General features: G+C 32.4%; 1 protein-coding gene across 1 annotated transcript; it reads right to left on the bottom strand.

Annotated features, from left to right (window-relative positions):
- Positions 1 to 104: 104 nt before the first annotated feature.
- On the bottom strand, positions 105 to 27556 carry LOC145330779 (uncharacterized). The gene is made up of 30 exons (XM_080175445.1): positions 27465 to 27556; positions 27087 to 27129; positions 26401 to 26499; positions 25319 to 25391; positions 24634 to 24687; positions 23481 to 23540; positions 22650 to 22754; positions 21638 to 21664; positions 20048 to 20106; positions 19441 to 19520; positions 18737 to 18790; positions 18190 to 18325; positions 17616 to 17911; positions 17296 to 17432; positions 14834 to 14949; positions 12134 to 12171; positions 11173 to 11257; positions 10570 to 10618; positions 8864 to 8965; positions 8324 to 8369; positions 7538 to 7610; positions 5538 to 5622; positions 3478 to 3533; positions 3041 to 3118; positions 2002 to 2079; positions 1679 to 1761; positions 1317 to 1480; positions 621 to 715; positions 449 to 518; positions 105 to 231 (listed from the first exon to the last, which is right to left on the bottom strand). Exons 1-30 carry the CDS (start codon positions 27554 to 27556, stop codon positions 158 to 160), a joined length of 2607 nt encoding a protein of 868 aa, XP_080031571.1. The 3' UTR covers positions 105 to 157.

The following is a 27556-nucleotide window of genomic DNA, read 5'->3' as shown; positions in this document are numbered from 1 at the left end:
CCCCGCAAAGCTAGGCATTTAAAACCACTTTCAATATTTTCAATTTATATAAAAGAAAGTAAGAGCGGGTGGTCCCTGTGTTCGACATGCCTTTCGTGGGAAAGGACTGTTTCGATTATTATTTCCTTCCCAATGCTTAAAATTTTCTTCACTGTTCTTAAAACCAGTTTAAATGTTCACTATTTGCCTGAGTATATTCTTTTCTTTGTTTCATAAACTTTGTATTTTCTCCTAAAATAAGAAAAAAATACAACAATGACAATATCATTAAAGGAAAAGAATTTTATATTAACAATGCCGGCTTTTTAAAATTTTAAAAATCAGCTGAGAGTCTAAACCTCGTCCAAATATGTCAATCCCTCTTTTCAAAGTTTTCATAACACCCAAACGGGTTTAAATTTGAGGCTTAGTCGCGGCTGATGCTTGGCTGCCGAGCCCTGATATTTACCTATAGCATGATCCATGCACGGCACTGTCAGATGAAACTCTTTCTCATATTCTTTACATTCTCCCCCGTCCTAAAATATTAATCAGTCATTATCTGCTTGTACCACATCGCACAGTGAAACAGTTTGTATACGGGGGAAAACAGTTGATTTTGATCAATTAAGTAAAAATACCTTAAAGCACTGATGTGAAAGGCACATTTGTTCATAAATAACTCCATCCAGGCCTAGAAACTTCTCCTGCTTACAGGCTGCAGGCGGGAGACCATCTTAATTATAAGTTATTTATAGCATTGTATTATAGACAGCTTTCCGCGGATATAAAATTTAAAAAAAATACTAGTTTTGTTAGGGCTGAGGGGCCAAATGCCCAGGCAAACAAAACTGGTATTAATCTATGATTTCATTTAAATATTCGTTAAAAATTGCCTATAATAAAATAAATACATGATTTTTTTCAAATGGTTAAGAATTGGTTCAAATCCAGCGGATATTAATTTGTTGGAAAGCCATACTGGAAAAAGATATACACGTATTAATATCTTAATATAACTATAATCAATGATAAAAAAATATAAGGAAAAGGCACACCTGTAATTATGATTATTTTGTCTATGACTGTCATAGACAATAAAAATAATCTGTATATTTACTATACCTATAAAAGATCTTAATAAAAAAGGGCAAAATGATAGAACAGATATTCTTCAGACATTAAAATCTATTTTATCGAAGTCCTGGCAGTTCATGGTAATAAGTTGCGCCTGTTTATGACTTGGAGAATATTTTATCATGCTTTAGTCTCTAATGACTAATAGCTGATTTTCAACAAAATATAGATTTATATAAGATTTAAATGAAAATTGTTACCTAAATTAATTATATTTGTTTTACTACAAGGAATTACAGATTCCAGCTTCTTATTATCCAGCTCAGTAAATGCTACAAATATGGTTTGGTTTGGTCTGAGTGGAGTCAGCTGATTCCAGTCCACATGGCGCACAAATAAAGTCGTCTTATTTCTCGTTGCTAAACTGTAAACAAGGTTATTAATACAGATTCAACAAATTTTTTGCTAAACATTTGTTTAACCTTTGAAAAATATGTTTTGTTAAGAACCAAATATTAATTAGAAACAGCAAAAATTTAACAATAGAGTGGACAAAAAAGGGTAATTCTTCTTTTAGTTAGTGCAAGTCAAATTATGATTTACCTGTCACTACAGAACTTACTTTGAATATTTGGAGGGTGAACTAACTCTCCATGTTTCTTGTTTTGAGGTATCTATTTCTATGGACGTTTCAAAGCAGTCATTCTAAATAATTCAAGAAATCAATAAGATTTTCCTTCCTAATTACACAAGTTAGGATGTGTTTAACAGGATAAGAGGCAGATTCCTTCCATTTTGTATTTCTGGAAGGAATCCTGGGTTATATTTTATACAACAGTTTAATAAAAACAACAAGGAATATAACAGTTGGAAGGAGCGTGGCTAACCTATAATTCGGGTCGGGCCAATACACTTGTTAATGAGGCCATTCTTAATTTAGTTTACCTTATCATAGCATGTTTGGTTAATGGCACTTGCAATCACATAGATTTCTTCATTCTCATCTATTTTGTACATTGGTCCCTAGAATAATTTACAAATAAAACAAACTTGCAATTATAAATTTTCTTCAATTAATCTGTGTTAGTATTGTGACCTTCATTTGTTTACATGCATATCAGTTAAAAGGGAATGTGATTCTGACAAACAATTTTAAGTGTAAATTTTCCCTACAGCCCCCTTCCCTCTTTTCTACTTTTCTTACCCACTTCCTTCAATTACATCAAAAAATAAGTTTTACGCCAACAAAATATTTAGTTTTCGGCTATTTTATTTGGAATTAATTGGCTGAATAGCAGCCCCTGCATACATAAATGCTATACCCCAACCCCTTTGCTCCCCTTATTTGCCATTTCTATTTAGAGAATTTTCTTTTATATTAGTAAGTTAAAGTTATTGTATTAGTGAACAAAATATTACACTTTCTGTTCAACTTAGAATAGAGATAGATTTTTTTTATATATATCCTTGTTTTAAATTTCTTTTTTATATCTTGAAATGATTTTCCAAAAAAAACTTTTTTACTCTGTACCAAAAATAGAAATTAAATCCATATTGTTCAAAATTTGTTGAATAAGCAGTTGAATAACCAGGACAATTATGATTAAAAGTAATGCAGCTGAAAAAAACTGAACCCAAAGCTGTAAGGGGAGGTGGAAAACAATAGAAAATTGTGTTGGACTTAATTTAAAGGTATGAAAAAAAGGAATAATTTTGGTTAATGGTTAATAAAATATATGTTAATAAAAAGAGTGAAGATAGTCGTTAAAAAATCAGCATGTGACGTCGGAAAAATGAAAGATTATCATTATCTTTTTAGGGGTTTTCTTTCCCACTCATCCTTTATTTTTATGACGGCAGAATTTTTTTGAGCAACTTTCTTTACTCACGTAATAAAGATTATAAGAAGCCACATCCTTTTCATAAAAAAATATTACACTATTGAAAAAAATATTTATGTATAAAAAGCAAATTAATGAAATACCTTAGTTATCAAATTTTGAAAGTCTTTATTTGAATAAACAGTAGAAACAGATTTCATTTGTAGTAAAATATCTTCTTCCTGAAAACAAGAAATATTTTTCAAAATCTAAACAAATAACTATATAGACTTTTGTGTTCTTTCTCTTGGAAGGGTAGATATATGAAGAGTTATACGAAGCTTCACTGTAAAGAAAAACCATATAGAAAAGCGGCTAGAGAGATCCTTCGACAAAAAAACATTTGCTTTATGAAAGATTTTTTTTCCTTATATATATCTATATTAATGCATATTTCAATTGTAATTCTAATACATTGAATCCAGTATGACAATTTAAACATGTTTATGATAATTATCATAGCTAACCACTATTAATGTACATACCAAAAGATCTACTCTAATTGTAAAATAGCTTGCTTTCTTGCCTTTCAGATATTTACCTTTATCACAAAAACTAGCACTTCAGATTTTGGTAAAATTTTAAACATTGCTAAACCTAAAAAATAAAAATGAACCATCATAAATAAAAGTAAATTAGCAAAACTAAAAGTTTAATGAATAATAATACAAAAATGTAAGAGAATGTGTATGTATGAAATGTGTGAATGTGTTTACTAGTCTATATGTAAGTATGGACACATACACAGAAAATAGTTTTTCAAATACATTTATGGCAGTAAAACATAGTAATTATATAGAAGCTGCATCTTCAATAATATATATAATTACTAGCGGCTAAGCACACTAGAGGCCTCTAGGGGCACTTAAAGAGGGGGGATTTCAATTCGAAAACAAAATTTTTTATTTAGGATTTAAAAAAAAGTAAAAGAAATCTATTTGGGGTGTTTTAAAAAATTCAGTTTTAAATATCTATAAACCTTCCGAGGAGAGAAGCTACCCTGTAACGGAAAACCATATCGGTTCTTTCAAAACACACACACAGACAGACATCTTGTTACTTTATTATAAGGATATAAAAAAAAGTTTAAAAGTGCAAATGCAAGGGTAAAAACTTTCCTACCTTTACAATTAATTCAATATTACTTTTTTAATCAAAAACTATCCAACAAATACTATACATATATTTATCTGAAGGAGTGATAGGGCTAAACTTTTTTAATATTAAAAAAGTTGTAAATTAAAGGAAACTTTTGTACCTAGACACTTTACACTAAACAGAAAGGAAGCAAAATATCTTTCAAGTTAAAAGAGACAGAAAATGCTTGCAAAGATAAAACAAAAAGGGGGTCTTTCTTTTCGCGTATTTTCCGCAAAGTTGCGTGTTACCGTTTAGGCAAATACGGTTATTAAGTTAAACTGTTCTTTATTATGACTCTATGGATATATATATATAAAATGCTCATAATCAAGAACAGTTTAACCTAATGAGCGCATTTGACTTAACAGTAACACACAACTTTACGGAAAATACGCGAAAAAAAGACCCCTTTTATTAAAGAAACGATGGGCTTAATCCTATAAAATTTTCTGGGCTAGCCTACGAGTTAGGGTTCTCTAAGTCCTTCATTTTCCTTTAAATCACTGTATGGCTTTGAAAATCCAAACTCCTACACTAGCCTAAGACATTTTATAAGAATTGGCCCAATAAGTTGAAACGAAACTCTTTATGGTGCCTATAAAAAATGACGCCATACAATACAAATGATCAATGATTGTCCAATACGCAGACTAAACTACCAATGGTAGGTCAGTATACATTTTGAATGGCCAATGGTAGACCAGTATGACGTCATTTTTATATAGACACAATAAGACGCTTAAATCTTTAATAAAAACTATTACTCAAACCCGTGGGCCAACTTTCAAAAATATACACAAATAATATAAATCTTAATATAAAGAGGGTCGATAATGAAAATAGTGAAATTTTCTATAAAAGTGAAATCCTTATACTAAAGTAACAGGATGTTTGTCTGTCTGTGTGTCTCTCTGTCTGTGTGTACCGAAGGATCTCGCTAACCGCTGAACCGATCGGGTTCTCCTTAACAGGGTAGCTTCTCATAAGTCCCGGTAAGGTTTATAACTATTTTGGGGGAGGGTACCACCACCCTCCCAAGAGAAATGACAAAAAAATCAAAATTTTTCAAAATTTAGGGGAGACTTCAACGTCAAATAAGGTGGTATCGTACATAAAAAATTAACTTTAACAAACAAAAACATTTAAAGTGCCACTAGAGGCCTCTAGGGGCGTAGCCGCTAGTCTTTAATAAAGAAGTTAGATAAGTCTTCTTGTATGTATACTAGCGGTTACGCCCATAGAAGCATCTAGGAGCAATTGAGGGGGTGGGTACGTAATTTTGTTGTTGTTGTGAGAATGGTGGTATCCTCCTCCCAAAAATAGTTTTAAAACTTTTCCAGGACATATGAGAAGTTACATTGTAAAAGAGAACCGTATAGGTTCTGCTGTTAGCGAGATCCTTCGGTACAGACATACATCCTGTTACCTTTAAATATTAAGGATAATCTTGATTGTACCTACCTATAAAAGAAGGAAGAAGAACAATGAAAGCCGCGGCGACACAAAACACAAAGTTAAACCCGCTTTTCTCTGGTCCAAGATTGTCCTAGTTTAAAAAATCCTTTAATTCCAGGGTTCCAAAGGGATAAGACAATGACCGATAGTTTTATGTACATACCCAATGATGATGCACAAAATTACCCCATCTGAAAATTACAATTAGTGGTTGAAACGTTTGTATGCTCAACTTAATAAACCAACCAATCAAAATAGAATAAATTTCCCCAAAGTTGTTGAGCTTACGAATTAGAAAACGTGATTATAAAACTTTTGGGGACTAGTATAATAAACAGCCTAATATCCCATTCCTCGCTGTTAAATCCATATGATGAATAAAAAACTAACTATTCTGTACTTTACATGGACGAACACACTCTAAATGTAGAAAAGCATCACCTTTAAAAAATAAATATTTGGGCTATTTCTAAGTGTGGACGCTATTCTTTTTATTACACACAAAATAATAATAATGTAAAACAAGGATGACAAGTTGACAACATACATAAGTAGCGAAGCACAAAATATATTGTGAAATAGACAAAAAGAAAAAGTGAGTTATGAAGCAGGTAACAAAGAAAGGAGAGAGAATATGGAAAAAAAACTTAAAATCACGAAACCTTTAATGTTATGTCTTTGAAAGTTGTAAAAAGAAAAGCAGCCTAAAGCTGCTTAAGAGCAGTTAGACTACAATAGATTTTGATACCTAATTATAGTACGTAATGAATGGAATATTGGCAAGAAGTTTCAGCCGTGTATCTTTTGTTGGAGCCGAGAAAATCTATTGTAAAAAGTAAAAGCGGCTAAAAGCCGCTTAAAAGCATTCCGACCTCTACGAATGCTTCATACTTTATGATGCTCCATATTGATGGGAAATGTGACATGAATTTTCAGCCTTCTTTCTTTTACAGGAGCCGAGAATATCAGTAGTGAAAAATTAAATCGGCTAAAAAGCTGCCCAAAAGCAGTCTGACCGCTACGGATGTTTTAAACCTAAATATGCTCCATGTTGATTTTAATGTTGACAAGAATTTTCCGCCTTCTATCTTTTAAAGGAGCCGATTAAAACACGTTTCCGCCACCTTTTTTATTATCACATTTTGAATTATAGAGTATCTTCGCTACTAATAATATCTATGAATATTGAATATACAGGGTGATTTTTAAATATTTTATAGATTTTATCATATAATATACAATAATGTTTACTTTATTTTTGGAAATACTGTATTTGAATTCTTTATTCTTTACCAATCACATTCAGTAATTTTGTAATGAATAAAATAAAAATATAATACAATGTCATAATATCTATTTGAAATTCAGGGCTCATATGTGCATATTACAGTCGCTTGCACAAGCCACCCCAAATCAGAAGCCTGTATCCTAAGAATGAATCCACAAAATTGAACTCAGCTGATCAGTTGTTTTTAAGATCTTACTTAATAAACAGGAACACTTTTTACATTGAGCTGAAAGCAAATTTTGTTGAGAAACACCCTGTATATATTACATATATTGATAAAAGTATGCATTTATTAGATTTTATTGGACATATTTCCCTAGACACTCATCTCATTTAATAGATTATACAATAACCAGGGATAAAGGGACAATTAAGATTAATGGAAGAAACAATGTTAGATTCTAAAGTAACAGGATGTTTGTATGTCTGGTAACAAAATGTACAGTACAGTACAATGAAAATATTGCCCCCATAAAAAGAAATTTCCCCTCATAAAATTCATTCTTTTAATGGTGTAAAAAATGGTGTTATTTTTTTTTGGGGGGGGGGGGACTGGAAGTTTAATGTAGGTTTTAGTTCAAAAAACATTAAAAGTAGGAGATATTAGCAAATCCACTTAAGACCATAGAGACTTGCCCTTGTGACATAACATATTAATGTGCAAACCGACTAACCATACATGCATATAGAGTATCGACGCTGTACCAACTGTACTTACCTTAATAATAGACGAGGTTACAGAAAATATTGATCTGGTTGATTTAGTAGAGTCTGTCGTCGGGTGTCGTATCCTAGATAGATAGATAGTCAGACAATTAGATATATTTAGATATAAAGTAAATTTCTTTTAGATGCAATGCATGCCCCTGTATACGATCCTACTGGCTCTTGGTAATCCCTGCACAGTTAATTGGTTTAGGTAAGTAGTTTCAGTCATCTTCAAGAAGCTTTAGATAGAAAGATGTAACCAAAGTTCTTTTCCTTTTCCGTATAAATTTTCTATTCAAAAAGTTGTGATATAAATCTGTATATTGTGCTGTGAAATTAAAGTTAAATTGAAACCTTGCTATAAAAAAGATTTATAAAGAGTACATACAAGAATGAAAACATTCATGACAGTGTAAATGGAATTAAAAACGTGCACAAGATGGCTTATATGATTTTAAAAAAATAATGGATAGAAAATGACCCTGACCCCAAAGTTAATTAAGAGGGTAATTTTTTAGCATAATTCCGTAAATTCTACCCCAATGATTTTTAATTAAAAGTATCAGCCTGTACCGAAATATCTCGCTAACTGCTGAACCGATAAGGCCCCACTATACCTTGTAGCTTCTCAAAGTTCCTGGCAAGGTTTATAGCTATCTTAGGGGAGGATACCACCCCCCCCCCCCCCCCAATTTTTATCAAAATTTTTCTTTTAGAAACTAAACAAATATTGGGGGTGAATTCAACTCCCCACCTCCACAAGTGCCCCTATGGCCGCTAGTATAGTAAATTATACCTGGATTTAGTTTTTTCAGTCTTTTTTCTTAGTAATGTGGACGTTTCTGAAATAAAATAATATTTATGTAGTTTTTTTTAGTGCGCTTCACGCCTGCATCTACTCAGTTGAGGGATGGGAAGCCGCGCCTCAGTCTTCTGTGAGATGAGTTTAAATTAGCGGTTTATGAAGGCTTTAAATGACTTTTTCAACAAGGAAGAACAAGGATATGCACTTCTACAAAGTAAGGAAGACACAAGATCAACAGAATAATGCAAAAAGACAACCTATCAAAGTAGCGCGGCCTTTAAAGTAAATATTAATATTCTAAATTTCATTATGCTTATAAGAGAGAGAATGCCTCATTGGTTCTTCGTTATTTGCCGGTGTCGCACCCTGTGCTTCCTTCAGTGCGTGTGCTGCCTAAAATCGACTCATTACTACACGCATCCTTATTTCATACCTTTAAATAAAAATAGTACTAAATTACTAATACGGACATGCGAACATACCCTAATTGATATTAAAGAGTAGCCTCGCTACTACAAATAAAATGATTACCTTCTCTATTATTGGCCAATGGATCTAATATTTTACTTGAGGTCTGGTACAAAGTTGGAAACGGATTAACACAGCTTAGCAAACAAAACAGCCCCATGATAACTAAAAAATGGATGACAACATTCATAAAAGCAATGCTTAAAAATCAAAAGGGAGAAAAAACGAACAATAACTATTGTTAACGTTAGAACTTATTAAGTTGAACTATAATTTGTAAGTCTCAAATAAGCACGTTTTAAATGGACGCTCGAACTTTCTGCATGGTTACGTTTATATAGTTGCTAAGCTTTCTAAATCGTACCTAATTGTTATAGCAATAATCATTCAAAGTTTGGAATCGATTAGGCAATTCTAACATGTCTAAATAAATGGAAAGAGCTAACTGATACGAACTAACTTACAGATGGGTCTGCCCTAACTATAGAAAAGCTTCGCCTTAAAAAATTAGAAGGGTTTCTGAAATAAAGCAGCCAAATTGTCATTCAAATAGACAGACGGACAAAGTTAGTTACAATGGGGTATTCCTATTCCTATTCCTGGATAGGAATATCATTCTCATTTAAACAAAAACTCATTTTTATGCTAAAATAAGGTTTAATTTTGGTTTTTAATTTTCATCTATTTCTCCGAAGTAGTCATTTTTTTCCCCAAGGTAATTATGCTTTATTTTAGTAATTAATAAAAATTCCAAAATCTTCCAAAAAAAATTTAAAATCTTCAAAAAAATTCTAAAATCTTCTAAAAATATTTTCTCAGATTTTCATATAAATATGACTGTATAGACAAGGGAACTTCAGTTGTGCGAGGCTTGTGGTGCAGAACTGAGATTCTGTTCACCGGTTGCCATGCTCAGGGAAAAAAATGACTACCTCGGGGATAAAAATGATTCCAAGAAAAAAATGATTCCTCAGGGAAAAAAATGACTACCTCGGGGAGAAAAAAAGAATATTTACATCCACTATTTAAAAGGACTCTCCACAGAAAAATCAACTTTGGATTTTTGAAAATCTAACCTGAAACTATTATTCTCTGTTCAATTTTAGGCATTTTTTGTTTTTGTGGCATCGCGATCGAAGCCCTTTGAAAATTTTGTCCGCCGCCTATTTGTACTGCCGCTATAACAAAATATACTACACTTTCCTCCACTCAATATATGTTCGCCGCTAAAGAACATTTGCTCCATTGCAACCGGCCGCTCTACGATTTATCCTCTTCCTTGACTGGACAATCCTGCCGCCTCCATTTTGTGTTCGCCTCCGCCAAATATAACTATCTTTTGCCGCAGTTGCCGCATTCATCGCCCTTCTCCGCCACTACTCCGCTATACATTGCGTACGTAGCTATACACAACACCCCCAGCCTCCATTTAATTTCTGAACAAGGGAGAGGGGAGCATGTATTAAAAAGCGACGTACAGCGGAGTAGCGGCGGAGAAGGGCGATGAATGCGGCAACGGCGGCAAAAATAGAAGCTAAAAATCACTAAAGCAGCACAAATTAAATGGCGGGAGGATTCACTTAAAGGAGGTAAAAAATTTCAAAGGGCTTCGATCGCGATGCCACAAAAACAAAAAATGCCTAAAATTGAACAGAGAATAATAATTTCAGGTTAGATTTTCAAAAATCCAAAGTTGATTTTTCTGTGGAGAGTCCTTTTAAGGGGTCCTTTATGTGATAAAGTAGATTTACTACTGGAAATAAGTTTACCTAAATGCGCCACAGCTAAGTTGAACCAGAAAACATCAAGAACATTCTGTAGAAAATAGTGTCATAGATATCTTTCTAATTGAATTCAAATTAACCTTATGAATCAAATTTTAAAATTATAATGATTATATTCCAAGCAAATTTTTATACAAATAGCAGCCAAATATTTTTCTCCTTCACAACAAAGTATTGAGAATATGAACGAAAAAAGTGAATTAAGAAATATGTGCTCATTAGTCATAGGATTCTTTACAAGAATTGTCAAACCTTTGTATTGAATACCTGCCGAGAAAACATACATAATTATTGAGTAGCTTTGTCACTAACATGACTAAACACAACCCAATACAACATAACTTAATATGAACTAAAATAATCCCCCCCCCTCACCCACTTTATTTCAATCTATTTAAAAAATAAGAGGGGAGGGGTTATCATTGCTTAATACAGTAGCCATATAAATAAATTTGACTGTATATATTTATTTATATAATGTTCATTCAATTCATTTATTGTTGTAGTTCTATTTATAGATGTGTGCACCCAAGAATAATAAATCTAATCTAATGAAAACCTAAAATTATCTTATGACACTTTTTCCTGGTAGTAATTGAAGAAAGAACCAAACATGACAAGTAGATAAATAGACAAAACTGTTGTCAAAATTGTTCCGGTAAAAACAACCACTTTTGTTGAATTAGCATTTAGAAAAAGGATTAGATAAGGACAGTTGAATCAATCTAAAAACATTTCTTTCTCCTAATTTTTACTAATAGAATTTTCATTGGCATATCATATACTAGTTGCTAGTAGTTTCCATTTTTAAAGAAGGTGTCTTAACTTTTATTTTTATAGCTAGTCGGTGTTTTTAGTAAGTATTAGATGTAAATAAAAGTTAAGACGCCTTCTTTCTTGTTTTTATAAAAAGTAAAAATCAATTGTCTTTGTGGTTCATTTCTTTTAGAGGTCGGTTGAGGTACCCTACCTCACTGGACCTAGAATAATCTTCACTGTAAAGGAGAACCTGATCTGTTCAGTGGTTAGCAAGATGCTACGCTTCACACAGACATTCACACAGAGCATTGTTTATCCCATTTTTAAATTAAAAAAATCCGCTGCTAATGAGTTCTATTTCTTTGTATTTTTTCATACTTGTTTAACTCATGATTGATTAAACTTTTAATTGGATTTTCAATCTTGCTACGCCCCTGGAGGCCTCTAGGAACACTTGAGGGGGGAGGATTTCTACAATCCAAATTTTTATATTATAGAATTTAAAAAAATGGAAAAAATTTTGGGGAGGAACTTTTTGATAGGGAAGGGGTTAGTCGAATACCCCCATTTTAACTTTAGTTTTAAAAAGCAAAAAAATTTGGGGGGCGGGTTTTATTTTCTTAAGAAACTAGCTTAAAACTATCACTGGGCCAGTAGGTATATACTCTTTAGAGTAGAGCTCAATCGGTTCAGTGGTTAATGAGATCATAAGCTTAAGACGGACGAATAAACAGATAGACAAACAGGCAGATATCGTTTTAATTTGTATTATAGATAAATGTAATTTCCTAAAGCTTTGATGATTTTTAGCTGTTTCTTCAGAAGCTCCTGAAAATTACATAGGATAAGGTGATTACAGTGCAAGGAGGGAGGGGACAATAGGCTGTTTATTTTTCTAGACCCAAAAGTTTTGTAATACCGTTTTCTGATTCGTTTGCTTAACAACTTTAGGGACTCTTCTTGAATTTTAATTAATTGGTTTTTAAGTTAAGTGTTTAAACGTTTAAAACACTAATTGTAATCTACAGAAGGGGTAATTTTGTGTAGCATCATTTTGGATTTGCATCAATTTATCCATTTAGATCCCTAGGTGATTGTCAGGGATATTTACGGATAAGACAATGAAGATAAATTGATGTACAGTACAATCCCAATTACAATAAACAAAATTACTCCTATATGATTGAATTGTTATTGGAATATTCCCGAAAATTATAGGTGTGAAGGCAGAGATTTTAAGAGATAAGGCAATGGACGATGTATTGGCAAGGAAGCTTTGTGGTCTTTGTGTCATGTACTATATTGACCATACCCATTAATCCTTACTCCGAAAGTAGCGACAACGACATTTCTTTCTCCTAGAGACCTCCTAAAAGTGCGGCATTCCTAGTGTGGTGCGCATTGAGTCTCTGTTGTGCGCATTTTTGTTTTGTTGATCAGAGAATGCACGCGACGAATGTTGATGTCGTTGAAAGAATTGTATGTAAATGATAAAACCCACCTGTAAGTCTGTCCTGCTTGCACAGAATGTAACCAGGTAACATTTTATTACATGAGTGATGAATATAAGGCCAAATTGCAAAGTAATTTAATTTGGCAAATGAAAAGTAGATTATTTCTTTTGTTTTGTTTAATAAAAGACCAATCATACCTATGTAATATGTGAATTATGTTGTATTAAGCTTAATTGATCTAATTATCGCATTATATGTATTATTTTGTCTCATGTATTTTATATTTTTTTTAGATGCACAGTTTTCATCTTCAAATACAAGATTTGTAAACTTCTGCGTTATCTATCCGTAGGACAGCAGTATTGGGGTGATTTTTCTATCAACATATTAGACTGAACGAAAGATCTTGATTTTCGGTGTTATGCCGAAACAGACGATAAATTAATTTACACCTTGAATTACCTATTCCTAAACAAAATTATTCACCTGTGGATTAAGATTATAAGTGGAAAAGTCCCCAAAGTTTATAGGTGTTCAGGCTTGGATTTTAAGAGATAAGACAAATGACGATTACATCTTAAATTATGTTGAGAAAAAAATCATTACTTTGTGGATCAAGATTATTAGTTGAAAAAACCCCATAGTACTGCTCAATTTCTACAAAAATATTATAATTTTGTTATTGCTGCACCATTAATAGATACTTTATACAAAACAGCGTATAAACAACAATGAAAATAAAGAAGTAGCTTAATTTGACATAATTTGTTCCGAGTAATCAGAGGTGTGCAATTATTTCCGTACATATTATCAAACATTCAGAACCACATATTCAAATAATATTATCTTTGCTTGACTCTCCTCTTGAGAACTACTCTAATACTGCTACCAGCGGCTAACCCCCTAAAGATCTATAGAATTTCAGAAAGCGAATTCGATTATCCCTTTTATTATGGGCGATTTCTATTGAAAGGGTGAAGGTACCAAATCCTAATATAATTAAAACATTCCCTGGACGTGTAAAAACTTCAATGCAAAGTGGAACCAAATTAGTTCAGAGGTTAATGAGATATTTTTGTCTAAACTAAGAGACACATAGATACACAGACAGCCATCCTGTTACTTTGCAAATTTTATATATAATATAATGATTGTCTTTTAGTAAAACAAGGATGTAATGATATTCGGATGTGTATGCTCATCCTAATCAGACAATTAGATATTTGTCTACCTTCAGATAAAGGCATACATAAATAAAAAAAAATAACACATTTATGAGATTTATAATGCATGAAAAGTAAAAATCTTTGAGGAGCTAGTATTCATTCTTGATTAGGTTGTAAAAAGTAATAGTATTCAAACTTTTCCAGCAACATTTTAATTTCTATAATAAAGGTAATATTGTTTATCATGATTGGAAGGGTATAATACAGTTCATCGTTAATTGTTTTATCCCCTAAGATCCCTGCTTTATCCATGCCTGCTCGCTGTCCAAAAGGTTTCGGGTTTGAATCTGTACAATAATTTTAGAAAGAATGCCTTGGTAATAAACAGACGCAACTTAGGAACATTTGGATGGTTAAAGTCAAACAGTACATTTGTCATGGATACTTTAAGTCAAAACTGTATTGTCTAAGAATGAGAATTGTAAAGTAGCATAGAATACACACAGCTGTTCGCGAAGCTTATTAATCTAAGATTTTCTCCTCCATTCCCCATGTGCATCTGGATCCTATGTGGTGTCCCATAATGTAGTGGGTAGTGCACTACGCTGTGGTTGGGAGAAACCGAGTTCAAGTCACCTCATAGTCTTTGACTTGGTAATGTTACACTCAGCTGTGTGCGTAGCTTACCAATCTAAGATTGACCAAAGGATTCTTACTTCCAGTCTCCATGTGCATCTGAGTCCTAACTTCAGAGAATCAGGGCTACAACAAAAACAACAACATCTGAATCCTAACTTTAGAGAATCAGGGCTACATACATACGAAACTCAAAGTCCAAACAATGATTCCAAAATTGAAATATATAGCTACCTTTGTAAGCAGTGGGTATTTAGGTATTCCAGCATTCAGCGAGAGATGACAGATTGGATAGAAGAAGGACAGTAATGAGTTATACAGTATTGATGGAGCCTCTTCTAAGATTATACCTATATATATCAGAGCATTATGTACATGTACAATTATATACATATTTCCATTAAAATGAAAAACAAACACAATAGGGTGCATAGATAATCATAGATGGGCAGATGAACACGATCAATTATAAAAGAGAATAAAATTTAAACTTAATTGTTATTTGTTTTGGTGTACTGATAGCGAAGTACAAAAATTACATGAACAGACATACAGAATGGGTAGACAAAGTGAGTTTTGGAACAGTTGCTCAAAAATCAAGGAAATCTGAAGCCAATTTGATGAATCAGCAGAAAGTTCCCAAAGATAAATTAAATGCATTTTTAAATTTGAATTGGTAATCCTTATATATAAAGTAGTAAGGTTTTTTTCTGTCTGAAGCTTAAGATCTCAATAACTACTGAACCGATTTTGTAAACTACTTGGTTAGCCTCGCATAGGTCCTGTGATGGTTTTAGGCTTTTTAATTTTCTGATTTAAGTCGTGGCATGGTTTGAAGCTTTTTTTCTAGCCCCTCGCTGCCCCTAGATGCTAAAGGCGTAGCCGCTAATAGAATATATTTAATTAAACGTTTAATGTAATAGTTTACTAATGTACATTTTTTTTTTGAAATTTAAAATATAATAGATTGCTCAAACTTAATTAAATTTAATTGAAAATTAACAAGAATGACAACAACCATCAAAGTCAAAGCTCAATAAAACAAAAATTATTATTTTGGCACAACTTAGAATCAGTTTTAATCCAACGTAAATGGATCGAATTAGATTTCATACTGAAAAGCGATATAAAAAAAGCAATGCTTTAATCAAAAATAAAAAGGATAACTAAATTCAGAACTAGCGCAGCAAAAAGGAATAAAATCAAATATTTTGTACAGAGCTGGATCTTAAAATGTGTAGCCGTTGCCGTTGCCGCTGCCAGAGGTACAGCTACTAACCTAATAGCGATCTATAAATCAAATTGGCTACGCGTGGCAACGGCTTTAAACCTTTAAATCACAACCACTTTTTGAATTTTCAGTAAAAATATGAAGCAAAAAAATAATAATTATTGGCAGCACTGGCAGTGGCGACAACTACGACTACGGCTACGACTACAGCCACGGCCGCGGCTACGGCAACGGCTACACATTTAAAGATACAGCTCAGTGTTTGGTTTAATTGAATGTGTATAATTTGCGATTACTGTTTTCAAAGAAGTTATACAAGACGAGAAGCTTTGAGTTTCAATAAATGGTTCCGTACTCCTATATGAAAACCATCCAGCTGTCTTCAGGTTAATTACGCACAGACTACAACTTTAGAAATTCATCGATTATTTAGATTTATTGTTTATTGACAAATATTTATTTTAAAATTCATTATCAAACGCTTTGTTGAATTCAAACAGAGCTTTATTAAATGTTTTTAGGCTGCTATAGCTCAAAATTGGGCAGCTGATTTCAGTAAACCGGATGGCAATATTTTTTAATAAAGCACTAGACAGCTGCGACTTAATAAATAAAGGGCAGCTGCTTCACACAGCTGAAGCTTCCTAAACCTGACTTTGATAAAATTCTAAAATCGATGTATTTTTTTTTCATTTTTAAAGATGTAAATATACGTAGAGAAATTGAGTAAAGATCAGTTTTTGTATTTGGTAGCGAGCAAATATTTTGTTTGGAGAATAGTACCATTTATCCGATATTTAATTGGCTTATAAGGCAGGATTTTGTGCCTGTGTGTGTAGGTTGGGGGAGGGCAATGTATATATTAAAACAAGGATGACAACATCCATAAAAGCGAAGCACTGAAACGGTAGGAAAAACAGACATTAACACATAGTTTTAGAACTGAATAATCAGAATATAAATGTATAAGAGTCGAAGCAAAATTGTAAGTAAATTTGTTGAGAAACTGCTTCATATAGGATACTGTTTATGGACATACTTACATTTTAAGGACTTGATTATAGAGATGTTTCGCTTATAACATTATACTTTGTTGTCCCAGAATTCAGCATACCAAAAAACAGATCAATTGGATAATTAGATCACATAAAAATTTGTAGTTAAAAAAGTAAAAAAATCAACATGTTTAAAATGGACATACGGACATTCTGGTAATGATTATAGAGTTGCTACACTTTCTAAATCGTACCTAACTACTAAAGGAATCACAATGCAAAGTTTGGAATCGATAGGACAATTTTAACAGGCCTAAATTAACGAAAAAAGCTATCCGTCGGTGACGGACGGACGTACGGACAGACCTTAATTATAGAAAAGCTTCGCTTTTAAAAAGGAATAAATCTAGAGCTGACTAACAAACAGACATACCTAATTTTAAAGTATATTTACAGTTGAACTATCTTACCTTCATCTAAACTGTTATCATCTGCGATAATGTTTTCATCACCATTAATATCATTTTCAACTTGGTTGTCATTAATTTCAGGGGACTGATTCTTTGGTCCAAAAGTTTTAGGCTTCTTTGGTTCTATCATGCTTCGACTTAATGACAACATAAATAATGAATGAAAGATAAGAAATGCTGCGATTGCTTAAATAAAAACAAGGAAATTTTCATCCATATGTAGCTAAGTAAAAACTTGTTTTAATAAAAAAGGACAGTAAAGATATGATAATATACTTCAATGTTAAAATACAAATATTAAGTTTTGTTGTAAATCATACCTAATCCATTCCTCACCAGTCCATATAATGCCAACTGGGGGAGCATCTGTGTCCTCGTGATCTTCAAAATCAGCTGCTGCAAAAATATCGTCCTCGTTAGCAGATTTTTCCTTGTTTACAGCTGATGAATCGTTTTCATTACCGGATTTTTCTTTCTCGAAGTCAGCTGATTTCTTAATGCTAACGTTATCATTTTCATATATATTCTTACTTTGTGACTCTTCCCTTTCTATCACAGCATTAGTTATTGCATTTGTTTCTACGAGTACAGCATGCTTGAATTTTGACGGATTTTCCTAAACAAATGTATTATTTAAATTATGTTGGACATTTACAAAGTAGATCTCTCTCACTCTATCAATATAAACCCCCTCACTCATCTACACTTGTACAAACACACACGCTTGAAGTAACATGACTATTTACCATTTAAGTTATAATTTACTGATTATATGTATATAATACTGTAAAAAAGTTCACTTTAACCTTTTAATACTGTACTGATCATACTAAAACGTTTGTTACTTATGATTGTTGTGCTTCTAAAGAGGAGATTCTTCTAGAATTTACTTACTTTTAGGTCATCTTGAATGGCAACATCCTGCATTAAATCAACACTCTTCTCACTGTCTATATCTTTATCATCTAACTCCTTTATATCATCTAGATCTCCAGCCGGTTCTAGGGCTGCTGTAGGTTTCTCTGGAGGCCTGGAATTTGTTAGTTACACAACAAGGATAATTATGTGCATAAACAATTATCAAATTATTAAAGTTTTCAGTATGGATAATTGATTATCTTGCTTATGTTACTGTTTATGCAAAATTAGATTTTTAGGAAAAAAGTCATTAATTAATGTGACTAGAAAAGAGATGTCCGAACTTATTTTTGATGATATATCTGATTTCGTTAAAAATTTTATCTATTTGTTAACTATCTGTCTGTCTGTCTTTAATGATACTAAGAACCTTAATTTTTATATGGGAATATTGTAATTAGCCTATGAAATTCCATAAGAAGATTTTTTATGAATAAGGATATATGGCTCACTATTTTATGACTTGGTTTTAGCTTTTCTATTCAGATATGTTGTATGGACATTGACAAATTGTAACTTTTACCTGACAGTGTCTAAAAATTGGTCTGGAATCAGAAACATTCCAAGTATACCAACACTGAAAAATAAATAGAAAATCAGTGAATAGTCAATTCAAAAGAAAAATTAAAAATATTAAAAGGGTTAATTCGTATATCAAAAACTATAAAAAAAATTTAAAAAGTGAAAGGAAATTTAGCATGTTTTCTACTTAATACCAAAAGTATATATGTACACCATTTTCTGACCAAATGAGTTATTTAGTCGGTCAGTGAGGTTATAGAAAATATAACGGACAGACGTACGGACAACCCTTGTGGAGAGTTGAAAAAGGGCTCGACAGTCGCGCGCCAGCTGCATGAAACCTTTTACGATTTAAAAAATCAGCTGGAAGTCTAAATTTGACCCAATATGTTTAGCAGTAGCAGTTTATAGTGCCCTAGCTAATTGGGGATAGATGACCCATTTTTGAAGTGCCAATTCTATTTACGTCATAAAGTACCCGATATCCTATCTTCTCTAGGGGGTTTCTTTTCCCCTTCCCTTTCTCTTTCTACTAAGTCGTCAATAGAATACGTAAGCCAAAAGCAGTGACAGTAACATTTTCCTAGGGCACTATAGACAACTACGATGATCAATCTTACCAAACAAATTTTTATAGCATTCAGACGAGTTTTACCTTGAGGCATAGTCGCGGCTAACACACGGCTGTCGAGCCTTGCTTGTTACCTTAGAATATATGTGATAGCAGCAGGGATAAGGGTCCAGTAATCAAGAAAACAAAGAATAAAGGCATAAGACAATATTCTAATCAATATTTTAAATACAATCAGTAAACTTTGAAAAAAGTTCAACAGAACAAAGACAGATGTGTTCATAAAAAGAACAACAATGAGCACCAGTTTAAATAATAAAGTAATAAACAAATAATTGATGATTTATTTTTGGCAATTAACGTTTTGAGATTGTTAAGACAAGTTAATAATTGTAAAGACTTAAATTAAAATTTATGACAGATATTGTAAATTCATTCCTGATGTGTAAAGATAATAAACGACAATAGGAAGTAAGCCCCAATTATGATAATCTTAATACTAAAATTATTGGTGGTAATGTTTAAACACTACAGGTTGACAAGCCAAATCAAGATTTATTAAAAGTGCTTATAAAACTTTGGATACCAGTATATTCTACAGTTCAATGCCCCATTTCCTTTCCCGAGAACTTACGCACAACAAAAACCCCTATTGTAGAATAGATGAGCTACACATGATATTAGGCCGTTGCAAAGATTTTAAATGGCAACAATGCAATAGGTTACTGATTGTACTTTCCTGAAAATAATGTTGCAAATATAGAACGGAAATGTAGAGAGGAAAAAATGAACAGAAAACTAATCAAATATTATTATAAAGTTTTCAGTAGCGAAGCTACTCTACAATTAACATCTCGCCAAAAATAGTCCGTCCGTCCATCCGTCATAAAATGCTGATATTTTAGTAACATTATTGTTAATATTTTTTTTATGGATGTTGCAATATTTGTTTTTTATATATATACATATTTTTAAAAGCGAAGCTTTTCTATAATTAGGGTCGGTCCGTACGTCCGTCCGTCCGAGATAGATAGCTTTTATTCGTTAATTTAGGCATGTTAGAATTGTCCTATCGATTTCAAACTTTGCATGATGATTCCTGTAGTAGTTAGGTACGATTTAGAAAGCGTAGCAACTCTATAATCATTACCATAATGTCCGTATGTCCATTTTAAACATGTTGATTTTTCTACTTTTTTAACAACAAATTTTTATGTGATCTAATTATCCGTTTGATCTGATTTTTGGTATATTGATTCCTGGGACAACAAAGAACAATAGTATAACCGAAGCAACTCTATAATTAAGTCCTAAAAATGTAAGTATGTCCAAAACATTATCCTGTATCAAGCAGTTTTTCAACAAATTTACTTACAATTTTGATTCGACTCTTTCGATACTTTTATATTCTGATTATTCAGTTCACAGTCTAGACAAGTGTTAATGTCCGTTTGTCCTACCGTTTCAGTGCTTCTCTTTTATGGATGTTGTCATCCTTGTTTTTATAAATACACACAAAAACACACACACATACACTTAGTGATAGTAGTTAGAACAATAGGAGTAAATAGGTGGAAAAGAAAACAAGGATGAAATGTTTTTAAAGTAAAAAATAAATAACAAAATTATATATAGCTCAGGGGAATGAATTAAAAACTCGATGGCTTCCAAAATGTTATTGTAAAATTAGCCAACAAATATTCGCATTTGTCAATTAAAATTGTTTTACTTTTATTCGTTTACCTCTAAAATAAATCATATATGCTCATATATCAGAAGAATCATTAACAAAATTTGTTGCCAAGAAAATCATATTTTTCTTCATAGCTGTCCAGCCGGACGAATAAAAAGGCAGAGAGAAGAAAAAACTATATATGTAGGTACTTCGCTTCTAAAAAGTAGAACAAACTGTCTGAGCAATCAATTACACGAGAAAAGTAAAAGAATTGCTATTTATCTCATCGTATTTAGACAGCATTTCGCGGATAAAATTAATTTTATGATTTTTATTTTAATATCCATGGAAAAATGTCCGTTATACAAAACTATACATGATTTTTCAGTATGGCTGAGAACCGGTTCTAATCCAACGGATACTGGAAATGATTTTAATAGCAAATTATGAAATGTTGTAAATTGCGATTGCTTCGCTATTTATGAATGCAACAGTACTTTATGATATCGCAGCTACACTTCAACAATTGTCCAATCGATTAATCTTTTGTTAATAAATATATTGTTAAGTAGTCTATCTAAAACATACAAACGAACACACACACAAAAATCTGTAAAAAAAACCTTCGCTACCAACAAATCTAGAATAATATTCCTGAAATTGATCCACTTTATTGTAGAGACCTGAAAAAAAAACAAGAATGAAATATCTGTTAGTAGGTAAGCATTGTAACAGACATATCAATTAAAATATAGTTATATATCGTATAGTATTACATATAGACAGCGTTCCGTAAAATGACGATTACAAGATTATTTACAGTTTTGTTTTTATTTCATTTTTCGTTACGATAAATGATTTCTCAGTTAAGCTCAGAACCGATGCTTATCCATAGAATTCGAAGCCATTCTGAAAATTTCACTGCATATCTTAACTTTGAAAAAAAATTACGCTTAGTCTTATGAGCCGACAGTCAATAAAGTTGTTGAAATGGGCGTACTGCGTGCGCCGTGCACAGTAATTCAACAGGGGTGTGTTTGCTAGTGAAAAAGGGAAAGTATGTCTTCCTAATTTAAATTTTAAGGGGATTCGACACCCCCCTTTTGCACGCCACTGTAACAAAAATAACATTATTATTTTTTTGTTTATGAATGATTATTAAAAATTAATATGAGATAAATGGATAATTTAGATTATGACAGATAAACAGGGATAGGAAGATAGAAGATAAATTAAAGATTACATTATGTATCATTGGTACATCCCTCCATAAGTTAAGACAGATATATAAAATTTAGATAAAGGGCAGTAAGTAGCGCAACTACAAGCTAACAGCAGGGAGGGAGAGGACATTGGGCTGTTTACTACTCTAGTTCCCAAAGTTTTATAATAAGGTTTTCTTTTCCTTTTCTTGACAACTATATGGAATTTTTATTGAATTTTGATTGGTTGTTTCATTATGTTCAGTTTTCAAACGTTTCAGTCTAAAATTGTAATCTACAGAAGAGGCACTTTTGTGTATCATCATTGGGGATGTACATCAATTTATCGGCCATTGTCTTAGATCCCTGGAAAAAACTGTAAGAATAGAAAATTTAAGCGGCCTAAGTCTGTACGTACATATTAACTATAGAATAGCTACGTTACTGAAAGTAAAAACATAGTCACCTTGTAGTAGAGGTTGGATGTTCACATCAAAAACTGTTTTGGTAATGGATAGAAATGAAAATATTAGGGAGAAAACTGGTATACTCGGAAGACAAGCCACTCGACCTAAAATAATACAATTACCAGGATGATAACTTTTATAAGAAGCGCAGCTAATTCTCAAGGTAAAGCATTCTTACCCGTAGCAATATAGCATAAGGAGTTTGAATTTTTTCATGGGAAATTTTAGATCTCGATTTTTTTCTGTAAAACTTTTTTTATCCAATAAAGTAAAGAAGAATTACCGCTATTTCATGTGAAAGTGTAGATGCTCATTTGTCAGCAAAAAAAAGCAGCCATCTATTTTTGCTAACAGCTAAGTAACAAGTCATATTCCCTTGGCTGTTTATTACGAAAGTCCCCAAAATATTGTTCATTAGCTTAACAACTTGGTTGGTCTAGAATCCAAATGTTTCACCCCATAATTACAGAAGGAGTAATTTTTGTGTATCAACATGTGGGATGTAAATGAATTTATCGGCCATTGTTACATCTCTTTATATCCTTGAATAATAATATTCCAAACTAAGAAGCCAAAATCTTACTCTAAAGAAATCTAAGTTTCTCTAAACATTGGGAACTACTTTGTCATATCCTTTTTAAAAATCCAGATATTGGGGGTGATAGGTTTACGGATTAATTAAACAATCATTATTAGTTATTTAAGAAAAAAATCTGTTTGTTTGTGTCTATCAATGAAGAGAAATTTCTACGCAACTTTTCTGCGTTAATTTTCATTGTTATTACTACTTTTAGACAAAATTTTTCCTTTTTTTCTTACTAAATCCTTACCTAAAGAATCTTCGATACATGCAGAGGATAGGGGCTGGGACCATGGAAGGGTTAAAATACCTAAAAATCAAGTAATTAAGGAGGGGGAATCACAAGAAAAGGAATTATTTTGTCTATCATAATCAGGAGAAAGCAGGGGCTTTTTTTTTTGGGGGGGGGGGTAAAATTTTTTTAAGGGGTGGGTAATTCGTTTTTTGGGGGGTAAAATGGCGCGCAAATTCCCCCCCCCCCAAAAAAAAAACATTTTTTACCCCGGGGGTAAAATTTGCTTGCTTTGCCTGAAATCTGTTGGCAGGGGTAAATTTTGTTTACCCCCTCCCCCAAAATTTGCCCCCCGGGTAAAATTTTTTTGGGGGGGTAATTTAAATTTTGTTAAATATTTAGTATTAAAAATGCGCAAAAAGCGCGCAAAATTTTTTTTGTTAGAGATTTTTTTTTTTTTTTTTGGGGGGGGGGTACGGCTTCCCCAGGGTAGGGGTAAATTTTAAAGGGGGGGGGGGGTAAAATGAAAAAAAATTTGGGGTAATCCCCACTTTACACCCCCCCCCCCTTTGGACGTCTATGGGAGAAAGGTTCTTGTTCTTTTCCTGATTTTAATGTTATATCATGCAAAATCCTAACAGGACCGAAAAATAAGAAATATTAAAATTACCCTTGTTCTTGAGAAATGGGGTTTGGGGTTAGTATTTTTTTCTAATTTGCCTAACTACTTCGGAGGTACTACCTACACAGCGCAATATAAATCCTGACCTAAATATTGCACAAATGAAAAACAAACCTTATTTTCTCAACTTGTTTCATAAATAAGGGGGAAGAGAAGTTATTAGTGCTCAACAAGTTAGTTTGTGTGAAGCACCAAAATGTTGAACGAGTACCAAATAATGCTACGCCTCGCGGTCGTAGCGGTCACGCGTCATATTGGAAGGGTGTCGCAAATTTTAGATCTCAGTTTTGCTATTTGGTTTACTACTTTTTTTTTAAAGATAAAAGCGATGCTTGCAAGGTTATTTAATTCCTTATAATATATAAGATATTTTTTTTTCTCAAATCGCGAAATCTGAGATCCGAAATTTGCGTCACCCTTCCAACATGACGCATGACGGCGTATAACTGGGGGATATGGCATTATTTTGTCCACTATCCAAAATATTACCTCTTAACATCAGCCAAAATAAGACCACAGCTTGCATTGGTGACTCTAAAGCTCCTGAATAAAGATATCAGGTGTCCCAAAATAAACTGAGTTTTCCCGTTTTTGAAAACAATTCTATATCAATATTCTCTGTAGAAATATGCATCAATTTTGAAATTAGCTAAAAATACTTTTTTAAAGAACATAGAATCAATTTTCTTTTTGCTTGAATTATGATTGAAATATGAAAGCTTTAAAAATTAGGTATAATTTTTTGTTTCTAAGCGGATGCGATTCAGAGTTAGTTAGGTGCATTTTAGATGCAATTTGAATTATTTTTTTTTTTTGGGAGTGGGGGGGGGGGTTTCCAATTGTTTTTTCTCTCGGAATGATTGAAGTTCTCTCCCCGAAAATAGTTATAAATGTTCCCTGGACAAATAAAAAGCTTCGCTGTAATGAAGAACCATGGTTACAGTGGTTGGCGAGATTATATGCTACAAACTCATAGACAAACAAACGCCCTGTTACTTTTAAATAATGATTGTCATAAATTGCACGATGTTCTACATAAACGTTAAGGTGTACGTGTTTGATGATCTTTGCTTTGATGGATATTGTCATTCTTGTTATTTAGCTGCTTTTACAATTTTACTGCTATTATTTGTCAAAAGCTTTACTAAATTAAATTAAAAAGTATTTTATTAACCTGTAACAGCTTTTATATTTTTAGCCGCTGATTCCCATTTTTCCAGCCGCTCTTTTTCTTCCAAGTTTGCAAACTAAAAAAAAACAGTTTTATTATATTTCTTATCCATGAAATCAGGATTTTACATAGGTAATGTGAAATCATATCCCCATCTTCAACTCAGGGTCTTAGAATCTTTTAGTTTTTTTTATTAAGATGGAAAAAATCGAAAAACAAAAAATACCACAACTGAAGCTAAAGACTAAGTATTTCCCCCGCACCCATATGGTTTATCATAAAATTTCATCATATCAAGGTGATGATATAATTATATTTTCCGTCCGCTAGAGTAGGGATGGGTTTTGCAGGATTATCCAATAGTCTTACTATTAGATGATGGAAAACTAATTTACGGTTGTTTATTGGCAAAAAAAAAACAAATACACATTGTCAGGCACGAAAATTTTAGATTACAATTAGCTTAAATCACCTCACCCCTTCAAATTTTTTAGTATAGTAGCTTCTCTATAACTTGAATTAGTCCGTACGTTCGTCTGGTAATCTATTAGTCATTCAAGTTTATATTTGCAGTTTATCATTTAATTAATGATTCCTGAATCACAGTTTAATGTTTATTTTGGTTCCACGACAAACGTAGGAGTCCCAAACGTAGGAGTGGAAAAACATCGGAGTGGACAAACGCAGGAGTCCCAAACGTCGGAGTGGGACAAACGCAGGAGTGGGACAAACGTCGGAGTAAACAAACGCAGGATTTTTGGGACAAACGTCGGAGTGGACAGACGCAGGAGTCCCAATTTTTTTTTTCAATTTTGAATATTTCTTTAATTTTTGATTTTTTTTCAATTTTGATTTTTTTTTCAATTTTGATTTTTTTTCAATTTAGAAATTTTTTTCAATTTTGAATTTTTTTTTTCAATTTAGAATTTTTTTCAATTTTGAATTCAATTAAAATTCAATAAAAGTCCCCAAAGTTGTTAAGCCAACGAATAAGAAAACGTTATTACAAAACTTTAGGGACTGGTGTAATAAACAGCCCAATGTAGCTGCCCCCTCCTTGAATATTAAGACTAAATGAAAAATACCTTTCTATTCGTGAACAATATTTTTGTGAAGAGTAGAACTGGAATTATTGGGAAGAAGATAAAATAAATTAGCCAGGCACCAAAATATAATAATCCCTTTCAAATTTAATATTTTCTGTCACTGTATTTTGTATTAGCGGCTATGCCACCAGAGGCATCTAGGAACACTTGAGGATGTGGGAAGGGGGACGGGGGCACTTTAAAATTTTAGTTTCTAGAAAGTAAAAATAAATATTTTTTTGGTTGAAGTAATTATTTTCTCGGGATGATTTTTTGTGTGCATAGACATCCTGTTACTTTAGTATATAAAATTTGTACCAACTCACAAAGGGGAAAGACAAGATAAACAATATTCGTGTTAAGAACAGATATAGCATAATTGTCAGATTCTTTACCCCCCGCACCTTCATGCTTTTTTAGTCCAATTTCTTAATTTGTTGAATGATATTAAAACAAAAAAGTTGAACATTTATTTATTTTACTGAAAAAACTTATTTTTCACTTAGAAATGGGCCTGTAAAAAGTTATTTATTTTGCTAAGCTAAGCGGGCGAAAATCTGTTTCATCCATTATCTAAAAAGAGGAAATTATAAAATATTAGTTAAATTCAAAGCAGTTCTAAACGGACAACCGTAAAATATTTGTAGGCTTAAACATGAATGCAGGGACAGAAAATAATTTTCCTTGTTTTTTGTATGAATAATCTTTGCAAACTCTACACTCGCAACTAAAACAATAATATATGTCTTTTTAAGAGCGAAGCTTTTTTATGATGAGGGTCTGTCTGTCTTCCGTCTGCCAAGTCCGTCCGTGACAGTTAGATCTTTTTGTTTATTTGAACAGGTTAGAATACTTTGCATGATGATTCCTATAACAATTATATAAGAGTTATCTTTACTAGCAGTCTAGTAAACTATATTTTCCCTTTACTAAATTTATTGTTTCTCTTAAATTAACAGAATAACAGACAACAATAAAGACATGATAAATAAACACAATAAATCAGCCTTCTATCTTAAATAGCAGTCTAGACAACGAGATATGAAGAACATATTGTTATTCCTGGTGCAGGTATCCACATGATGGCACAGATGGAGACACCAAACGGCCAGGTTGCCTTCAACCTCCATCCTGCGCGCGGGTAACTATACGTCAT

The sequence above is a fragment of the Acartia tonsa genome, chromosome 10 (genome assembly GCF_053477335.1).
Source record: "Acartia tonsa isolate MP-2025a chromosome 10, ASM5347733v1, whole genome shotgun sequence".
Classification (NCBI taxonomy): domain Eukaryota; kingdom Metazoa; phylum Arthropoda; class Copepoda; order Calanoida; family Acartiidae; genus Acartia; species Acartia tonsa.
Note: the sequence above shows the minus strand (reverse complement) of the source record. Positions and strands in the feature narration are given on the sequence as shown.